General features: G+C 36.3%; 2 protein-coding genes across 3 annotated transcripts in view; both read right to left on the reverse strand.

Annotated features, from left to right (window-relative positions):
* LOC111415395 (uncharacterized) overlaps positions 1–13,191 on the reverse strand; it is a 65,980-nt gene extending 52,789 nt beyond the window's left edge. Inside the window, exon 1 of the mRNA XM_071197558.1 lies at positions 39–13,191. Within this exon, the coding sequence (XP_071053659.1) occupies positions 39–13,191 (13,153 nt within the window). The remainder of the gene's footprint in view (positions 1–38) is intronic.
* A 220-nt stretch (positions 13,192–13,411) lies between these two features.
* Positions 13,412–15,968, reverse strand: LOC111415410 (uncharacterized). Of its 2 annotated transcripts, XM_023047109.2 has the most exons (4): positions 15,800–15,968; positions 15,405–15,737; positions 14,495–15,350; positions 13,412–14,444 (listed from the first exon to the last, which is right to left on the reverse strand). In XM_023047109.2, the coding sequence occupies exons 1-4, from the start codon at positions 15,817–15,819 to the stop codon at positions 13,413–13,415; spliced, it is 2,241 nt and encodes a 746-aa protein (XP_022902877.2). In that variant the 5' UTR covers positions 15,820–15,968; the 3' UTR covers position 13,412. The 2 variants fall into 2 exon arrangements, with proteins under 2 accessions (XP_022902877.2, XP_022902870.2); XM_023047102.2 differs by having other exon boundaries at positions 14,495–15,737.
* Between the last annotated feature and the right edge of the window lie 1,319 nt (positions 15,969–17,287).

Raw genomic sequence — 17,287 nt, forward strand, 5'->3', positions numbered from 1 at the left:
AGGTTCACTGAATTTGTGAGTCGATTTGATATGATTACTGTGATCCTCCATGGAATGAACCGTAGTTTCACTTCTTCTTGTTACACCTACATCAACTTCTTTTAACGTATAATCTAAGTTACGTTCAGTTTGTTCGTTTAAATCTTCTGTTGGTATTAGAGATGATTTAAATTCTTCTTCTGGAATATGATCAGCATTTGATTCCAAAGTATGCTCTAATATATGTCCAGTAATATAATGTTGTATATCATCTGCTTGCGTAATTTCATTTTCGTGATGTTCTGGAAAAGCACTTGCTTCTATGTGACCGGTTGTTTCTAATACATTATGAATCGCGTATGCTTGATTTTCTGAACCTGTATGACCATTTATACCACCTTCATGTGTAATTTCTATTCCATGATTTTTTAAACTTTCTGCATTTTCAGTGTCGGTTATGTCTAAAACATCTGATGGATTCTCTGATATATGCTCAGTTTGAAGATGGTGTATATCACCTCCGTGTGTAAGGTCTTGTTCATGATTTTCTAAAATTGTTTCTTCTATTGCGTGCGTGGTTGTTTCCAATGCGCTTTCTATCGATTCTTCAGAAATCAACTCTTCCCCCGTATTCTGTGGTATATGCTCAGTTAAAAGATTATTTAAGTCAGCTTCGTGCGTAACTTCATTCGTTATGGCATCTGTATGGTCTGTGTGACTATTTACATCACCTTTATCTGTTAGCTCTTCCATGTGTTTCCCTGAAAATTCTTCTTTTATCGATTCTTCAGTGTCTTTATGTGTCAAGATATCACCTATTTTGTCCGTTAGAGGATGATATACATTTGCCGATGTATGTTCTTCTAACTGATTATCAGTTGTATCCTGCTGTTCTTTTAATTCTTCCATAGCATCTTCGTGTTCTTTATGAGCAATACTTTCACTGCCTTTATCTAGTATGTGATCAGTTGGAGGATAGTGCAGATCAGAATTATCTAACGTCTTCTTCGATTCTGTTTCTTCTAGGCTGGGTTTAACAGTGAATTCGTCTGCTGTTTTGTCAAATAAATGGTCAGTGGAATGATGTACACCATCTTCTTCATGTGTTTTTGAAGTTGCCCTAGTTTCAGTATGGCTTATTTCCATCTCATGGCTTATGTCAGTTTCTGGATGATGTGTTTCGTCTTCTTGCGTAATTTTTTGTTCTTGTTGTTCTGATATACCAACTGTTTCGTCATGAATAGTTATTTCTAAGTCTTTATCTATAGATTGCTCTGATTCTTTATGAGTCATGGTTTCTTCCTGACTTTCTGGTGTATACGCAGCTAGAGAGTGGTGTATATCACTGGGTGTAACTTCTCCTTTTTGGTGTCCTGAAGTCTCTTCATCTTCAAGCACATCACCTGGACGTGAAAATTCTATTCTTTGACTTTCAGAAATATCTTCTACCTTGTGTATGTCTCCTTCATTTACTTTTTCAGATATATGCTCAGGTAGATTATTTACATCACCTCCAACTTGAGTGTGACCACTTTCTTCTGCGCTTTCTATAGTCTTTTCTGATTTGTGTTCCTCTAAGCTGGGTTCAGACTCAGATATATGATCAGTTAGTTGATGTTGTGCGTCGCCGCTAACTTCCTTCTCGTGTTCCTCTGAACTTCCACTAGCTTCAGTATGGCTTGTGTCCAAGTTATTTGTCACTTTTTCTGATATTTGCTCAGCTAAAGAATGATGTACATCACCTTTACCAGTGATATCATTTTCGTTGTGTTCTGAAATCCCTTCTAGTTCTGGGTGACTACTTGAAATATGCTCAGTTATAGGATTTATATCGACTGAATGTCCAATTTCTTCTTCATGGTGTTGTGAGATAGTTTCTTCTTCTGTATGACTTGGTTCTAAGTCTTTTTCTGATATATGTTCAGATAGGGAATAGTCTTCTGCATGAGTAATTTCGTTTTTGTGTTCACCTTCACGTTCAGTGTGTGCAGTTACTTCAGAACTATCTATCACCTTTTCTAATTTATTTTCCTCTAAGCTGGGTTTGTGACCCAACTCATCTCCTGCATTATCAAGTACATGTTCAGTGAAATGATGGTGACCATCCTCTTCATGGCCTTCATGGGTAATTTCCTTTTCGTGTTCCTCTGAAATTCTAGCTTCCGTATGGCTTGTGGCTAAGTTATCCACTGCTTTTTCTGATTCATGCTCAGCTAAGGAATGATATCTATCATCTGCATGAGTCATTTCTTCTTCTTGGAGTTCTGAAATCTTTTCTAACTCTGTGTGACGACTGGATATATCTTCAGTTATAGGATTATGTTCTTCTTCATGTTGTCCTGACACATCTTCTAAATGAGTAATTTCATGTTTGAGTTCTTCCGAAATACCGCCAAGTTCGGTGTGTCCAGTTGTTGCTGACTCTAAACTGGGCTTTTGTCCCAAAACGTCTTTTGCATTCTCAGTGAAGTGATGGTTACCATCTCCTTCTGGGATTTGAAGAGTAATTCCTTTTTCGTGTTCTTCTGAAGTACCTCTAGTTTCAGTAGGGCTTGTGACCAAGTTATCCATTGATTCATGAGTCATTTCATTTCCGTGTTGTTCCAAAATCCCTTCTACTCCTATATGACTACTTGTTGTATGCTCCGTTGTAGGATTTATATCAATTGGATGTCCAGTTTCTTCTTTTTCTTTTCCTGACACGCTTTCTTCTTCTTTGGGATTTGTCTCTAAATCTTTTTCTATTGATTCCTCAAATTCTTTTTTAGTAGAAGTGTCCCCAACTTTTTCTGATATATGTTCAGTTAGGGCTTGGTGCATATCTTCATCATGAGTTATTTCGGTTTCATGTTTTCCTGCCACACTCCCAAGTTCTGTGTGTCCACTTATATCAGAATTATCAGTAACTTCTTCTGATTTATCTTCCTCTAAGCTATCTCCTTCGTGCGCTTCATGGGTAAGTTCTGTTTCGTGTTCCTCTGGAGTTCCTCTAGCTTCAGTATGGCTTATGACCAAGTTATCTACTACTTTTTCTGATACATGCTCAGCTAAGGAATGATGAACATCACCTTCATGAGTCATTTCTATTTCGTGGTGTTCTGAAATCCCTCCTAGTTCTGTATGACCATTTGATGTATGCTCAGTAATAGGATTTATATCAATTGTATGTCCAATTTCTTCAACATGTTTTTCTGACATACCTCCTTCTTCTGTATGACTTGACTCTAAGTCTTTTTCTAACAATTCTTCAGATTCTTTCTTACCAGAGGTATCTCCCACCTGTTCTGGTATATGTTCGGTTAGGGGGTGGTGTACATCTTCTGAGTGACTAATTTCATGTTTGTGATCTTCCGAAATACCTCCAAGTTCAATGTGTTCAGTTACTGCAGAAGTATGCCCCAAAATGTCTTCTGCATTCTCAGTGAAATGATGCTGACCATCTCCATCGTGGCCTTCATGGATAACTCCTTTTTCATGTTCTTCTGAAGTACCTCTCGCTTCGGTATGGGTTATGGCCAAGTTATCCACTGCACTTTCGGATACATGCTCAGATAAGGAATGATGTACATCATCTTCATGATTCATTTCTTTTTCATGATGTTCCGAAATACCTCCTACCCCTATGTGACTACTTGTTACATGCTCAGTTATAGGACTTACAGCAATTGAATGCCCGGTCTCTTCTTTTTCTAACACATTTCCTTCTTCTGTATCACTTGCCTCTAAGCCTTCTTCTATCGATTCTTCAGATTCGTGATTAGTAGATGTGTCTCCCATTTTTTCTGATATATGTTCACTTAGAGCTTGGTGCACATTTCCTGCCATATCCCCAAGTTCTGTGTGCCCATTTATTCCAGAATGATCAGTCACCTTTTCTGATTTATTTTCCTCTAAGCTGGATTTATGTCCCAAATATTCTCCTGTACTCTCAATGAAATGGTGGTGATCATCTTCTTTGTGGCCTTCATGGGTAAGTTCCTTTTCATGTTCCTCTGACGTTCCTCCAGCTTCAGTATGGCTTGTGGCCAAATTATCTAGCGTTTTTTCTGATACATGCTCAACTAAGGAATGATGTACAGCACCTTCATGAGTTATTTCTTCTTCGTGGTGTTCTGGAACCTTTCCTACTTCTGTGTGTCTACTTGATATATGCTCAGTTATAGGATTTATATCAATTGGATGTCCAATTTCTTCTTCATGTTTTTCTGACACACCTGCTATTTCTGTATGACTTATTTCTAAATCTTTTCCTATCGACTCCTCCACATTTTCTGGTACGTGTTCAGTTGCAGGGTGGTGTACATCTTCTGAATGAGTAATTTCATGTTTATGTTCTTCTGCAATACCTCCAAGTTCAGTGTGTCCACTTATTTCAGAATTATCAACCACCTTTTCAGATTTCTGTTCTTCCAAGATGAGTTTATGACCCAAATTGTCTTCTGCATTTTCAGTAAAATGGTGGTGATCATCTCCTTCGTGACCTTCATGGGTAATTTCCTTTTCGTGTTCGTCTGAAATTCCTCTAGCTTCGGTATGGGTTGCGTCCAAATTTTCTAATAATTTTTCTGTTGCATGCTCAGTTAAGTCATGATGCCCATCAGCCTCATGAGTAATTTCTTTATCTTGGTGTTCCGAAATCCCTCCTTCTACATGACTACTTGATATATGCTCAGATATAGGATTTACATCAACGGAATGCCCAATTTCTCCTTCTTGCTTTTCTGATATACTTCCTGTTTCTGTATGACTCATTTCTAAATCTTTTTCTATCGATTCTTCAAATTCTTCTTTAGTAGAGGTGTCCCCCATTTTTTCTGGAATATGCTCTGTTAGGAGATGGTGCTCAGATATAGGATTTACATCAACGGAATGCCCAATTTCCCCTTCTTGCTTTTCTGACATACCTACTACTTCTGTATGACTTATTTCTACATCTTTTCCTATTGACCCCTCCACTTTTTCTGGTATGTGTTCAGTTGCAGGGTGGTGTACATCTTCTGAATGAGTAATTTCATGTTTATGTTCTTCTGCAATACCCCCAAGTTCAGTGTGTCCACTTATTTCAGAATTATCAACTACCTTTTCAGATTTATGTTCTTCCAAGTTGAGTTTATCACCCAAATTGTCTTCTGCATTTTCAGTTAAATGGTGGTGATCATCTCCTTCGTGACCTTCATGGGTAATTTCCTTTTCGTGTTCCTTTGAAATTCCTCTAGCTTCGGTATGGGTTGTGTCCAAATTTTCTGATACATGCTCTGTTAAGGCATGATCCCCATTAACCTCATGAGTAATTTCTTTATCGTGGTGTTCCGAAATCCCTCCTTCTACATGACTACTTGGCATATGCTCAGATATAGGGTTTACATCAACGGAATGCCCAATTTCTCCTTCTTGCTTTTCTGATATACTTCCTGTTTCTGTTTGACTCATTTCTAAATCTTTTTCTATCGACTCCTCCACTTTTTCTTGTAAGTGTTGAGTTGCAGGGTGGTGTATATCTTCTAAATGAGTAATTTCATGTTTGTGTTCTTCTGCAATACCTCCAAGTTCAGTGTGTTCTCCAGTTTCAGAATTATCAACCACGTTTTCTGATTTATGTTCTTCCAAGTTGGGTTTATGACTCAAATAGTCTCCTGGATTTTCAGTAAAATGGTGGTGATCATCTCCTTCGTGGCCTTCATGGGTAATTTCCTTTTCGTGTCCCTCTGAAATTCCTCTAGCTTCGGTATGGGTTGCGTCCAAATTTTCTAATAATTTTTCTGATACATGCTCAGTTAAGGCATGATGTCCATCAGCCTCATGAGCAATTTCTTTATCTTGGTGTTCCGAAATTCCCCCTTCTACATGACTACTTGGCATATGCTCAGATATAGGATTTATATCAACGGAATGCGCTATTTCCCCTTCATGCTTTTCTGATATACTTCCTGTTTCTGTATGACTCATTTCTAAATCTTTTTCTATCGATTCTTCAAATTCTTTTTTAGTAGAGGTGTCCCCCATTTTTTCAGAAATATGCTCCGTTAGGAGACGGTGCTCATCTTCAGGATGAGTAATTTCGTTTCTATGTTCTTCTCCAACACCTTCAAATTCAGTATGTCCACTTATTTCAGAATTATCAACCACCTTTTCTGATTTATGTTCTTCCAAGTTGGGTTTATGACTCAAATTGTCTCCTGCATTTTCAGTAAAATGGTGGTGATCATCTCCTTCGTGGCCTTCATGGGTAATTTCCTTTTCGTGTTCCTCTGAAATTCCTCTAGCTTCAGTATGGGTTGCGTCCAAATTTTCTAATAATTTTTCTGATACATGCTCAGTTAAGGCATGATGCCCATTAGCCTCATGAGCAATTTCTTTATCTTGGTGTTCCGAAATCCCTCCTTCTACATGACTACTTGGCATATGCTCAGATATAGGATTTACATCAACGGAATGCGCTATTTCCCCTTCATGCTTTTCTGATATACTTCCTGTTTCTGTATGACTCATTTCTAAATCTTTTTCTATCGTTTCTTCAAATTCTTTTTTAGTAGAGGTGTCCCCCATTTTTTCTGGAATATGCTCCGTTAGGAGACGGTGCTCATCTTCAGGATGAGTAATTTCGTTTCTATGTTCTTCTCCAACACCTTCAAATTCAGTATGTCCACTTATTTCAGAATTATCAACCACCTTTTCTGATTTATGTTCTTCCAAGTTGGGTTTATGACTCAAATTGTCTCCTGTATTTTCAGTAAAATGGTGGTGATCATCTCCTTCGTGGACTTCATGGGTTATTTCCTTTTCGTGTTCCTCTGAAATTCCTTTAGCTTCGGTTTGGGTTGCGTCCAAATTTTTTAATAATTTTTCTGATACATGCTCAGTTAAGGCATGATGTCCATCAGCCTCATGAGCAATTTCTTTATCTTGGTGTTCCGAAATCCCTCCTTCTACATGACTACTTGGCATATGCTCAGATATAGGATTTACATCAACGGAATGCGCTATTTCCCCTTCATGCTTTTCTGATATACTTCCTGTTTCTGTATGACTCATTTCTAAATCTTTTTCTATCGTTTCTTCAAATTCTTTTTTAGTAGAGGTGTCCCCCATTTTTTCTGGAATATGCTCCGTTAGGAGACGGTGCTCATCTTCAGGATGAGTAATTTCGTTTCTATGTTCTTCTCCAACACCTTCAAATTCAGTATGTCCACTTATTTCAGAATTATCAACCACCTTTTCTGATTTATGTTCTTCCAAGTTGGGTTTATGACTCAAATTGTCTCCTGTATTTTCAGTAAAATGGTGGTGATCATCTCCTTCGTGGACTTCATGGGTTATTTCCTTTTCGTGTTCCTCTGAAATTCCTTTAGCTTCGGTTTGGGTTGCGTCCAAATTTTTTAATAATTTTTCTGATACATGCTCAGTTAAGGCATGATGTCCATCAGCCTCATGAGCAATTTCTTTATCTTGGTGTTCCGAAATCCCTCCTTCTACATGACTACTTGGCATATGCTCAGATATAGGATTTACATCAACGGAATGCCCAATTTCCCCTTCATGCTTTTCTGATATACTTCCTGTTTCTGTATGACTCATTTCTAAATCTTTTTCTATCGATTCTTCAAATTCTTCTTTAGTAGAGGTGTCCCCCATTTTTTCTGGAATATGCTCCGTTAGGAGATGGTGCTCATCTTCAGAATGAGTAATTTCGTTTCTATGTTCTTCTCCAACACCTTCAAATTCAGTACGTCCACTTATTTCAGAATTATCAACCACCTTTTCTGATTTATGTTCTTCCAAGTTGGGTTTATGACTCAAATTGTCTCCAGCATTTTCAGTAAAATGGTGGTGATCAACTCCTTCGTGGCCTTCATGGGTAATTTCCTTTTCGTGTTCCTCTGAAATTCCTCTAGCTTCGGTATGGGTTGCGTCCAAATTTTCTAATAATTTTTCTGATACATGCTCAGTTAACGCATGATGCCCATCAGCCTCATGAGCAATTTCTTTATCTTGGTGTTCCGAAACTCCTCCTTCTACATGACTACTTGGCATATGCTCAGATATAGGATTTACATCAACGGAATGCCCAATTTCCCCTTCATGCTTTTCTGATATACTTCCTGTTTCTGTATGACTCATTTCTAAATCTTTTTCTATCGTTTCTTCAAATTCTTTTTTAGTAGAGGTGTCAACCATTTTTTCTGGAATATGCTCTGTTAGGAGATGGTGCACATCTTCGGCAGGAGTAATTTCGTTTCTATGTTCTTCTGCAATACCTTCAATTTCAGTGTGTCCACTTATTTCAGAATTATCAACCACCTTTTCTGATTTATGTTCTTCCAAGTTGGGTTTATGACTCAAATTGTCTCCTGTATTTTCAGTAAAATGGTGGTGATCATCTCCTTCGTGGCCTTCATGGGTTATTTCCTTTTCGTGTTCCTCTGAAATTCCTTTAGCTTCGGTTTGGGTTGCGTCCAAACTTTCTAATAATTTTTCTGATACATGCTCAGTTAAGTCATGATGCCCATCAGCCTCATGAGTAACTTCTTTATCTTGGTTTTCCGAAATTCCTCCTTCTACATGACTACTTGATATATGCTCAGATATAGGATTTACATCAACGGAATGCCCAATTTCCCCTTCTTGTTTTTCTGACATACTTCCTGTTTCTGTACGATTCATTTCTAAATCTTTTTCTATCGATTCTTCAAATTCTTTTTTAGTAGAGGTGTCCCCCATTTTCTCTGGAACATGCTCTGTTACGAGATGGTGCACATCTTCGGCATGAGTAATTTCGTTTTTATGTTCTTCTCCAATACCTTCAATTTCAGTGTGTCCAGTTATTTCTGATTTCTTTTCTTCTAAATTCGGTTTATGAGCCAAATCAATTCCTTGGTGGCTTTCATGACTAATTTCCTTTTCGTGTTCTTTTTCTGATACATGCTCAGTTAAAAAATGATGTACTTTATCTTCATGAGTCATTTCTTTTTCCTTGAGTTCTGAATTCCCTCCTAATTCTGTGTGACTACTAGCTATATGCTGTTTTTCTGGTATATGTTCAGTTAGAGCATGGTGCACATCTTCTGCGTGAGCTATTTCGTTTTTGTGTTCTTCAGCTATACCTCCAAGTTCAGTATGTCCTGTTATCGCTTTTTCTGATTTGTTTTCTTCTAAGTTGGATTTATGACCATCTATATCGTGGGTAGTTTGGGTTACGTCCATACTATTTAATAAATTTTCAGGTATATGCTCAGTTAAATGGACAACTTCGCCTCCATGCATTTTCTCATCTTCGTGTTTTTCTGACATACCACTTATTCCAGCATGAGTACTTGAATCCAAGATATCAATATTTGATTTATGTTCCTCTGAGGTAAGTTTATGAGCTAAATCATCTCCAGTAGTCTCAAGGATATTCTCATTCAAATGATGTACATCGCCTTTTAGAGTAGTTTCTTTTTCGTGATCAGTGAGATGATGAAACCCATCTTCCTTTACATGATGTTCTGATATCTCCCCCACTTCTGTATGATGTAGATCACCTTCATGCGTAGTTTTTAAGTCTTCTATGGATTCATCAGATTCTTTGTTAATAAGATTTTCTTCTTTTTCTGGTATATCAGTTAGTGGATGATGCATATCAACTCCAAGAAGAGTATTTTCTTCTAATTTGGGCGAATGACCTCCTTCGTTAGTAATTTCCATTTCGTGTTCATTAAACTTAGTTATCATTTCTTCATTATGATCTTTTTCTGGTGTACTTCTACTTGGGGCGTGGGTTATATCCATATTATTTAAGGTGTTTTCCGGTGTATACTCAGTTAGTAGACGATGTATATCACCTTCCTTAGTAATCTTTTTACTTCCAACATCGTCCTCTACGAATGTAGTCATACCTGAAGAATGGAATTCTTTGTTAATATTATCGGTGAGTTTAATTTGTTTATCAATAGGTTGAGATGAAAAATATGTTTCATATTCTTTAGTAATTGGGTAATATTCAGATGTTAAATTATTATTGTAATCAATTTTTTTGGATGTGTATTTTCCCGCGAACGTGTCCTCTTCATTAATATGATCAGTATCATTTTGTGATTCTCCTGAATTAATGTTTTGAGATATCTTTTCAGTAGTTGAAAATACAGAGGGTGGTTCTTCAAAAACAAAGTTTGGACTTGTAATTCCTTCCGGGCGAATCGAGGAATAATCAATTTTATACGACGTGTTACTTTCATCCTCCCCAACAGTTGGTCTTTGCAAATCTTCCACCGATTGTAATGGTTTAAATGTTTCGATCGCATCAACTCTATCTCCTCCGCTTAATACCGTATTCATTGGAGTTGTATCGTCTGTATAACCTTTATTTAAATTACTGTATAAAGAATTATGTTCTGTATGATAAGGTTCAAAGTCAATTAATTTCGTCGAAATAGGTTGGGTGAATTTGGGGAATTTGGTGAATTTCGTTGGTTTCGTTGGTTTCGTAGGTTCCGTAAGTTCCGTAATAGCGGGAGGTTTTTTCTTTCCCAATCCTTTCAAAAGCAAAAGATCCTTCCATACCTCTGTAGTCATCAGTGCACCTGCTTCTTTAATTGTGGTATCTATTTTCTTGCTATGTGCAGTAGGTTCAGTGAGTTTCTTTCTTATTTTATCCTTAACACTTGAACCCGTTAAAGTGTTGTGGGGTTTCGTTGACCACAAAAATCGGGTTGATTTTTGAGTACTCGATTCGAATTTATTACTTGGTTTCGTTGATTTATCCAAATACAAAAACTTCGTTGGTTTCTCTTTATTAACTAATACGGTGGGTAAATCACAGTTAGTGTTTTTTAATTCTATTGAAGGATTAAATTCTTGTTTAGAGTGAAGATTTATTTTCCCGTTTAATTTCGGGCGCTGATTTCGTAATTTCGAAGCTTTTTTCGCTGCTAATAATTGGTACAAAGTTGAACTCCTTAATCCTTCGTTATCAAATTGCGCATTTTGGTGTTTAACATTAATGTCTTCGTCGTCTATTAATTTAAAAGCGACTGGTTTCGTGGATATATCGTATGGTTTTAAGCGTTGAATCCAATCATCGTGATTAAGGGGTTCTTTATCGAAGTTTTTGTACCAATTAGAGGTAAATTGTGGGATATCTTCGAATAAAGTTCCCGCATTAACTTCATAATTAGAAATTGGGGAGAAACTTTCAAATCTTCTGGTGGGGTAATGATTCTCTTGGGATAATTTATCTTGTTCCTCTAACATTTCAAACACTCTCTTTTCGATTTCTTCCTCGATATTTGGGGTGGTTTGAATGAAAAAGTAGTGGGGAATTAATTTGTATAAATTTTGATTTAAATCCATCTTTTTTCTTTCGTTATTCCCCCGATATTTCTCACTCAATTCATGCGCTATCTTCTTTGATAACTCTTTTAGAGCTTTACGTTTTAATATATTATCGGTTTTAGAAGGATTTAATGATTCACCTTTATAAAGGTTTTCGAAATCCAATAAATCTTTCGGGGATGTACTTACTCTGTGACGAAAAAGGCTTAATTTGTAATGGTTTAAATCCGAATCTGTTGATTTAGATTCACCATACGGGAAATGATCTTTATGGGATTTTTTCTTCGAAATATTTTCTTCCATTCTTTCGTACAAACTCGGGGTAGTTGAAGATGATTTATACCTCATTGATTTATCTTTATGGGGGCGATCAAATTTATAAATCCTGTCGTAATCGTCGTCGTAATCGTTTGATTTAGTCTTCATGTATAAAAGCCCTGGTGATAAATCGGATGTAGTCGCTTGAAAGTTTTTACAAGTTAATGAATCGATGTTACATAAATCGTAGAGATTTTTGTTTGGTTGCGTAAAAACATCATTATTTGCATAAATATTTGTGTACAAATTTGTGTTATTTAGATAATTATTTTCTGGCACATAAACGTTAGGAATCGTTGATTTTGGGGTTGCCGAAAATATCTCGAGTAACGCCTCTATTTTCGGAATAATATCTTCTGTATCGGTTCCTTTATTCTTTTCTTTTTGGCCTGAATTAATGAAAGATTCAGTGGTTGTTGTGGTTCTTGTAGTTGTTTCGTCTATCATAAGATTGGCAACGCAAGTATCAATGTTTTTTGGGGGTTCTTTGAAGCTGGGTTTAGCTTCAACTTCCGATGCATTGGTTACAACTCCACATTTAGGGGTGGTAACAATTACAGGATGTTGTACAAAAGGTGTACAAATTTTTGTAGTTGTTACGTTACATTGAGGAGTGGCCACTTTTTTAATGGACACTGTAAATGAAGATGTAACCATTGCACCGAACGTTTTATTATTATTTGCGTTTTCAACCGAATTAATAGAACTTAATTTACCAGAAGCTTTTGATTCCCCCATTTCTGGTTTTGATTCCATCGATTTCTCTTGCGCAACTTCTTTAACCGGACTTTTATCAATGCTAAAACTTTCTTCATCTTTCGCAAGAGTGTGGGGTTGATACATGGTGATGGTGTCCATCTCTCCAAATTCGTCCCCTTCATCCGTTGTTAAATGACTCTTCATTCCTTTAACTTTGATTTCGAGTTCATCTGATTCTGAAGGAACCCCCCTCTCATCTTCGATCGCTTCGGTTATTGGTCTTGTTGGGGAAGGGCATCTTTTTGAGGTAGTCTCCGCGCATAAATTTTGATCTTTAAGCAACTTTGATCTCAACGCAACCAAATTATAATCTAAGGTTGAATTATTCGATGGGGGTTTAACGTTTTCTTCACGATCTGGCCCATCCGATTCAAGCGTTTTATAAATCGGTGCAGGTGGATTTTCATCGACCATGCTAACATCTAAATGAGTTGATTCGGTTGCTTTTAAATGTTGGTGTTGAATCGATTCGTTAATAACGCAATGATTTGGAGTAACGGTTTCTTCCCCCACCAAAGAAGATTTGTGGTGATGAATTGGGGTTGAGTTTAATTTAACGTGATAAATAACAGGGGTGTTCGTATTAGACTCGGTTTTTCTTAATAATACGACGTCTTTATCGGTGGGGTAGTCGTCATCTTCGTCTGAAATAGTTGTTTTCTTCACAACATGTTCTTCAACTCCTATACTTTCATCATCATCCACCGTGGTTTTCGCAATTAATTTCGTTTTATCATCGCGTATATTAACGTGTTTAATCTGGTCATCTTCTTCATCTTGGGTGTCATCTTCGCTCGTTTGATTAACCGTTGCGCTCGTTCTCATTTTAGTTTCGAGTAATAAAGGTTCATAAATTGAGGTTGTCGTTGAGCTGCGAATTCGCGTTGTTTTGGTCGTGGTAATATCTTCTGAGTAAGGTTCTGTGATATCTTGAATATCCGCACTGTTAAAATGGATGGGAAAGACTTTAATAAGCTTCGATGTTGGTTTCTTAGTATTCTCAACGCTTCGTTTTCTTCGAATATTGTTCGTATTTCGTGGGTTGTCTATATCGGGTACTTCGCGTACTGTGAATTTGGAAAGTTCTGGTTTAAAAAACGATTTTCATTTGAACGGACTCCGAAAATATGTTTCCAAACGCTTTTAGCCTTCTTTTTCTTTCGCTTTTTCTTCTTAAATAAAAAACGTTTTTTAATTCTTTGAGAATCACCCGGATTAATTGTTACTTGATTATTAACATTATCGTAATCGTTGTCATCTTCATAATCGTATTGAGAATTTTGATCTTCACGAAAATTTCTAATCTTATTTTCCCCCGTTAATCTTTCTAATAATTCTTCAAGTTGAGTAACCACGAAGAGATCTCGTTGCAATCTCTTTAATTGCGCGATTGGATAATCACTTGTATCCACATTATCATCGTAATTATTTTCTAAAATTCGCGTTGGAATCAAATTTATTGTAGATTCTTCCGTTTTGGTTAAACTTTCACGTTTTATGCCTTTAGTTTTAATCGGAACAGATTTTGATGGATGATGAGAACTTTCAGTTGATTTTATTACTTTAGATTTTATTAAATTAGGTTTCACTAAATTAGGTTTAATTACGATAGGTTTAATTATGTTATGTTTTATAAAATTATTTTTCCTCAAATCTGATTTTCCCATTTTACTCCCAAACTTATTAACACATGCGGTTGTAGGCCCCGCATTCTGCTCCGCTGTTTCCCCCGATGATTTCATACATTTAGAAATTTTAGACACCATGCTATCAAGATTCATCGTCATCGTTGGGAAATCAAAAACATTTTGAACTTTAGGAATTAACCCCTTAACACAAGGACTATCGCTTTCATGGGCAGTCCCAGTTTTGTACGGTTTAATTTCATTTAATTGCTTTTCGGGGGCTACAAGATTCTGCACAGCTTCAGCAACTCCTCTTTGAATATCCGCAGCTGGAACCGTCCAAAATTGTTTGCACTTAGCAACACCAGCCTCATTATCTCCTCCACTTTGTTCGGATTCAACTAATTGCTCTTGTTGCTGTTCTTGTTGTTGTTGTTGTTGTGGTGGTGGATTCTAAAAAAATCAATTTACCAACTATAAATTAGTTGCAAATAAAATCTTACAGGAACATCCCGCCCTCCTTTTCTATCATCTTGAGGTTTACCCGTGGAAGTAAGATGGCAGGTCCCATTAACGTTTTGATCGCTGCAATCTTCATCTTCATCATCGTTATCTTCACATCCCTCCTCTTCAGGATCTTTGGCCTTATTCAAAACGCAAGGAGCTGAAGCAGCAGTGGGCGAAATCGGTGTTAATATCTTATTCGATATTTCCAAATGACTACTTGTATTTTCACTTGTATGTGCAATTGGTTGTAAAGGCTCCGTGTCTTCATCACTTTGACTTTGTCGTTTTAACTTTATGTTCGCATCTTTCAAAAGGTTAGCTTCCCATGCCAACGGAGACATCGTCGTTGGTTTTCGTTCTTTCGTTTCACCGCTCGAAATTTTATTTGTTACACTTGAACTAACTACACTAAAAGTGTAAGGAACTTGACTAAAAGAACTTAATGGCGCAGCTTGATCAGGACATTTTTTAACCCGTTGTTTCAAATTAATTAAATTAGAACCTGGTTTAATATTAGATTCGGTTATCGAATTAGCTGGATGATACTCATAAATATGTTTTTGTTCTGTCGGTGCAACTTGAGATTTAGGAGTGGTTAAAAGTAACATTATAGTGGCTGCGTAATTCCTCATTTTTAAATAAGCATCGTTTGTGGCATCGGCTAAATCACTCATATAAGGATTACTTTCAGCTATTAACGGAACTATATTAATCGAATTTCTTTTAATATTCGTATCCATATTTTCGGGGATAAATTTAAAATTTGCTTCGCCCTCCAGCTGACGTTTTTTTCTTAAATTATCATTACGTTTTCTTATCCCATTCTTTTGATTTTGACCCGCTAAATGACCCCTTATAGGAAGACCTTTAGAATAATAATATTTTAAATCTAAAAGATTCGTATACTTTCTAGGAATGCTGCGCCTATGTTGCGTATTAACACTTAAATCTTCTTTACCCTCGAGCGACAAATCGAGCAATTTATTCGCCTCCAAAGCAAGACGTAACGTGCTCGTGTCATCTTCGTGTTCCCTTTCGTTCCGTACAAACTCTTCTTCCGCGTTCTTCTTCGCGCGATCGATTTGTTTTGGTTCCTCTTCGGTTGATTCGATGACATCGGCGAAATCCGCAACTTCGTTGAATCGAAATTTGGGCTTATTTAAATAATCGACGTTTTCGTTTCCTTTCGTTAACGACGGATCTGAACTTATAACTAATATTACCATCAACCAAATACAACTAAAATCAAATCGATCAAATCAAATCTATTTTTATTATTATATTAAGTTTTATGTACTCACCAACTCACATGCCAAAGCATTTGACACTATGTACCAAGTTGAAATATATTATCATTATTATCGGAACTTGTGCATCGATTGATGGTTTTGCTCGTCCCGTTCTTTCCTCTTTTCCTTCCTAACGATTTCTTTGATGGTAAAAAAGTGCCCTCAATATCTGCACAAAACGTCAAAATTGACTGTTTTTGTTTTGTCAATATGTCGCAATCATTAATGCTATGAGACCATCAATGAAACTGATTGATGGTACTTGGTAATAATCGATTAATTTAATTTAACGCCAAGATATTTATTTTTGACGATGTCATCTTAATTTCGAATAACCTAATGGTTATTTATATTACAAGTGGGCTAGAAATATAATTGACCGAGTCGTGTAATCACACAAGTACTGTAATTATGCTCTAACCCACGTGTGATATACAACATTTTATCTACGATTGCTAAAAATTACTTAAAACTCAATTTCTTTAAAAAGCTCTATTTTGATATTTATAAAAATATTTTATCAACGACTGCTTGGATAAGTCATCATTACCACACTCATTTGAGATGATTTGAGTCACGTAATAAAGTTCATTATCGCACTGGTTTCATTACGTAACGCATTTTTAGCCCAATCAGAACAGACTTAATTTATTGAAGCGAGCAACAATACAAAAGAAAAAGTGCTACCTATTTAAAGAGAAACAATACTATAATATTTATTATAAACATTAATTGTTATGTTTTTACATTTCGAAACACTTATTTCGATACTGACATTAATTCAAAATTGTCAACATTCATTTCAAAGTATTTTTATAAATGTCAAATTAGACCTTTTTAAAGAAATTGATTTTTAAGTAATTTTTAGCAATCGTAGATAAAAAGTTGTATATCACACGTGGGCTACAGCATAATTACAGTACTCGTGTGATTACACGCAATTCTCGACACTTGTACAGTAATTATGTTTCTAGCGCACTTGTAATATAAATAATTACTGAAATGATTGTTGACAATTTTGAATTAATGTCAGTTTCAATAATATGTTTCCTCATCTGGAATAAGTGTTGTGAAATGAAAAAAACATAACTATTAATGTTTATAATAAATAGTATTGTTTCTCTTTAAATGGTTAGCACCTTTTCTTTTGTATTGTTGCTCGTTTCAATAAATTAAGTCTGTTGTGATTGGGCTAAAAATACGTTACGTAATGAAACCAGTGCGGTAATGAACTTCATTACGTAACTAAAATCATCTCAAATGAGTGTGGTAATGATGACTTATTCAAATAGTCCTAGATAAAGTTAGTTAACTAAGGGCCGGTTGTACAATATGCCGCTAAATCTACCTGATAACTATCCGGCCGATAAACTTATCGGGAGGATAAAGATATTTGCTGTTGCACAAACTGTTTTTGTTGGTAGGACTGCTATCGGCGAAATAAGAGTCGGTTGGTAGTTGTTTTTACCCATATCTAGTGATTTATGTCATAGGTTGGTA

The sequence above is a fragment of the Onthophagus taurus genome, chromosome 7 (assembly GCF_036711975.1).
Source record: "Onthophagus taurus isolate NC chromosome 7, IU_Otau_3.0, whole genome shotgun sequence".
In the NCBI taxonomy this organism is placed as follows: Eukaryota; Metazoa; Arthropoda; class Insecta; order Coleoptera; family Scarabaeidae; genus Onthophagus; species Onthophagus taurus.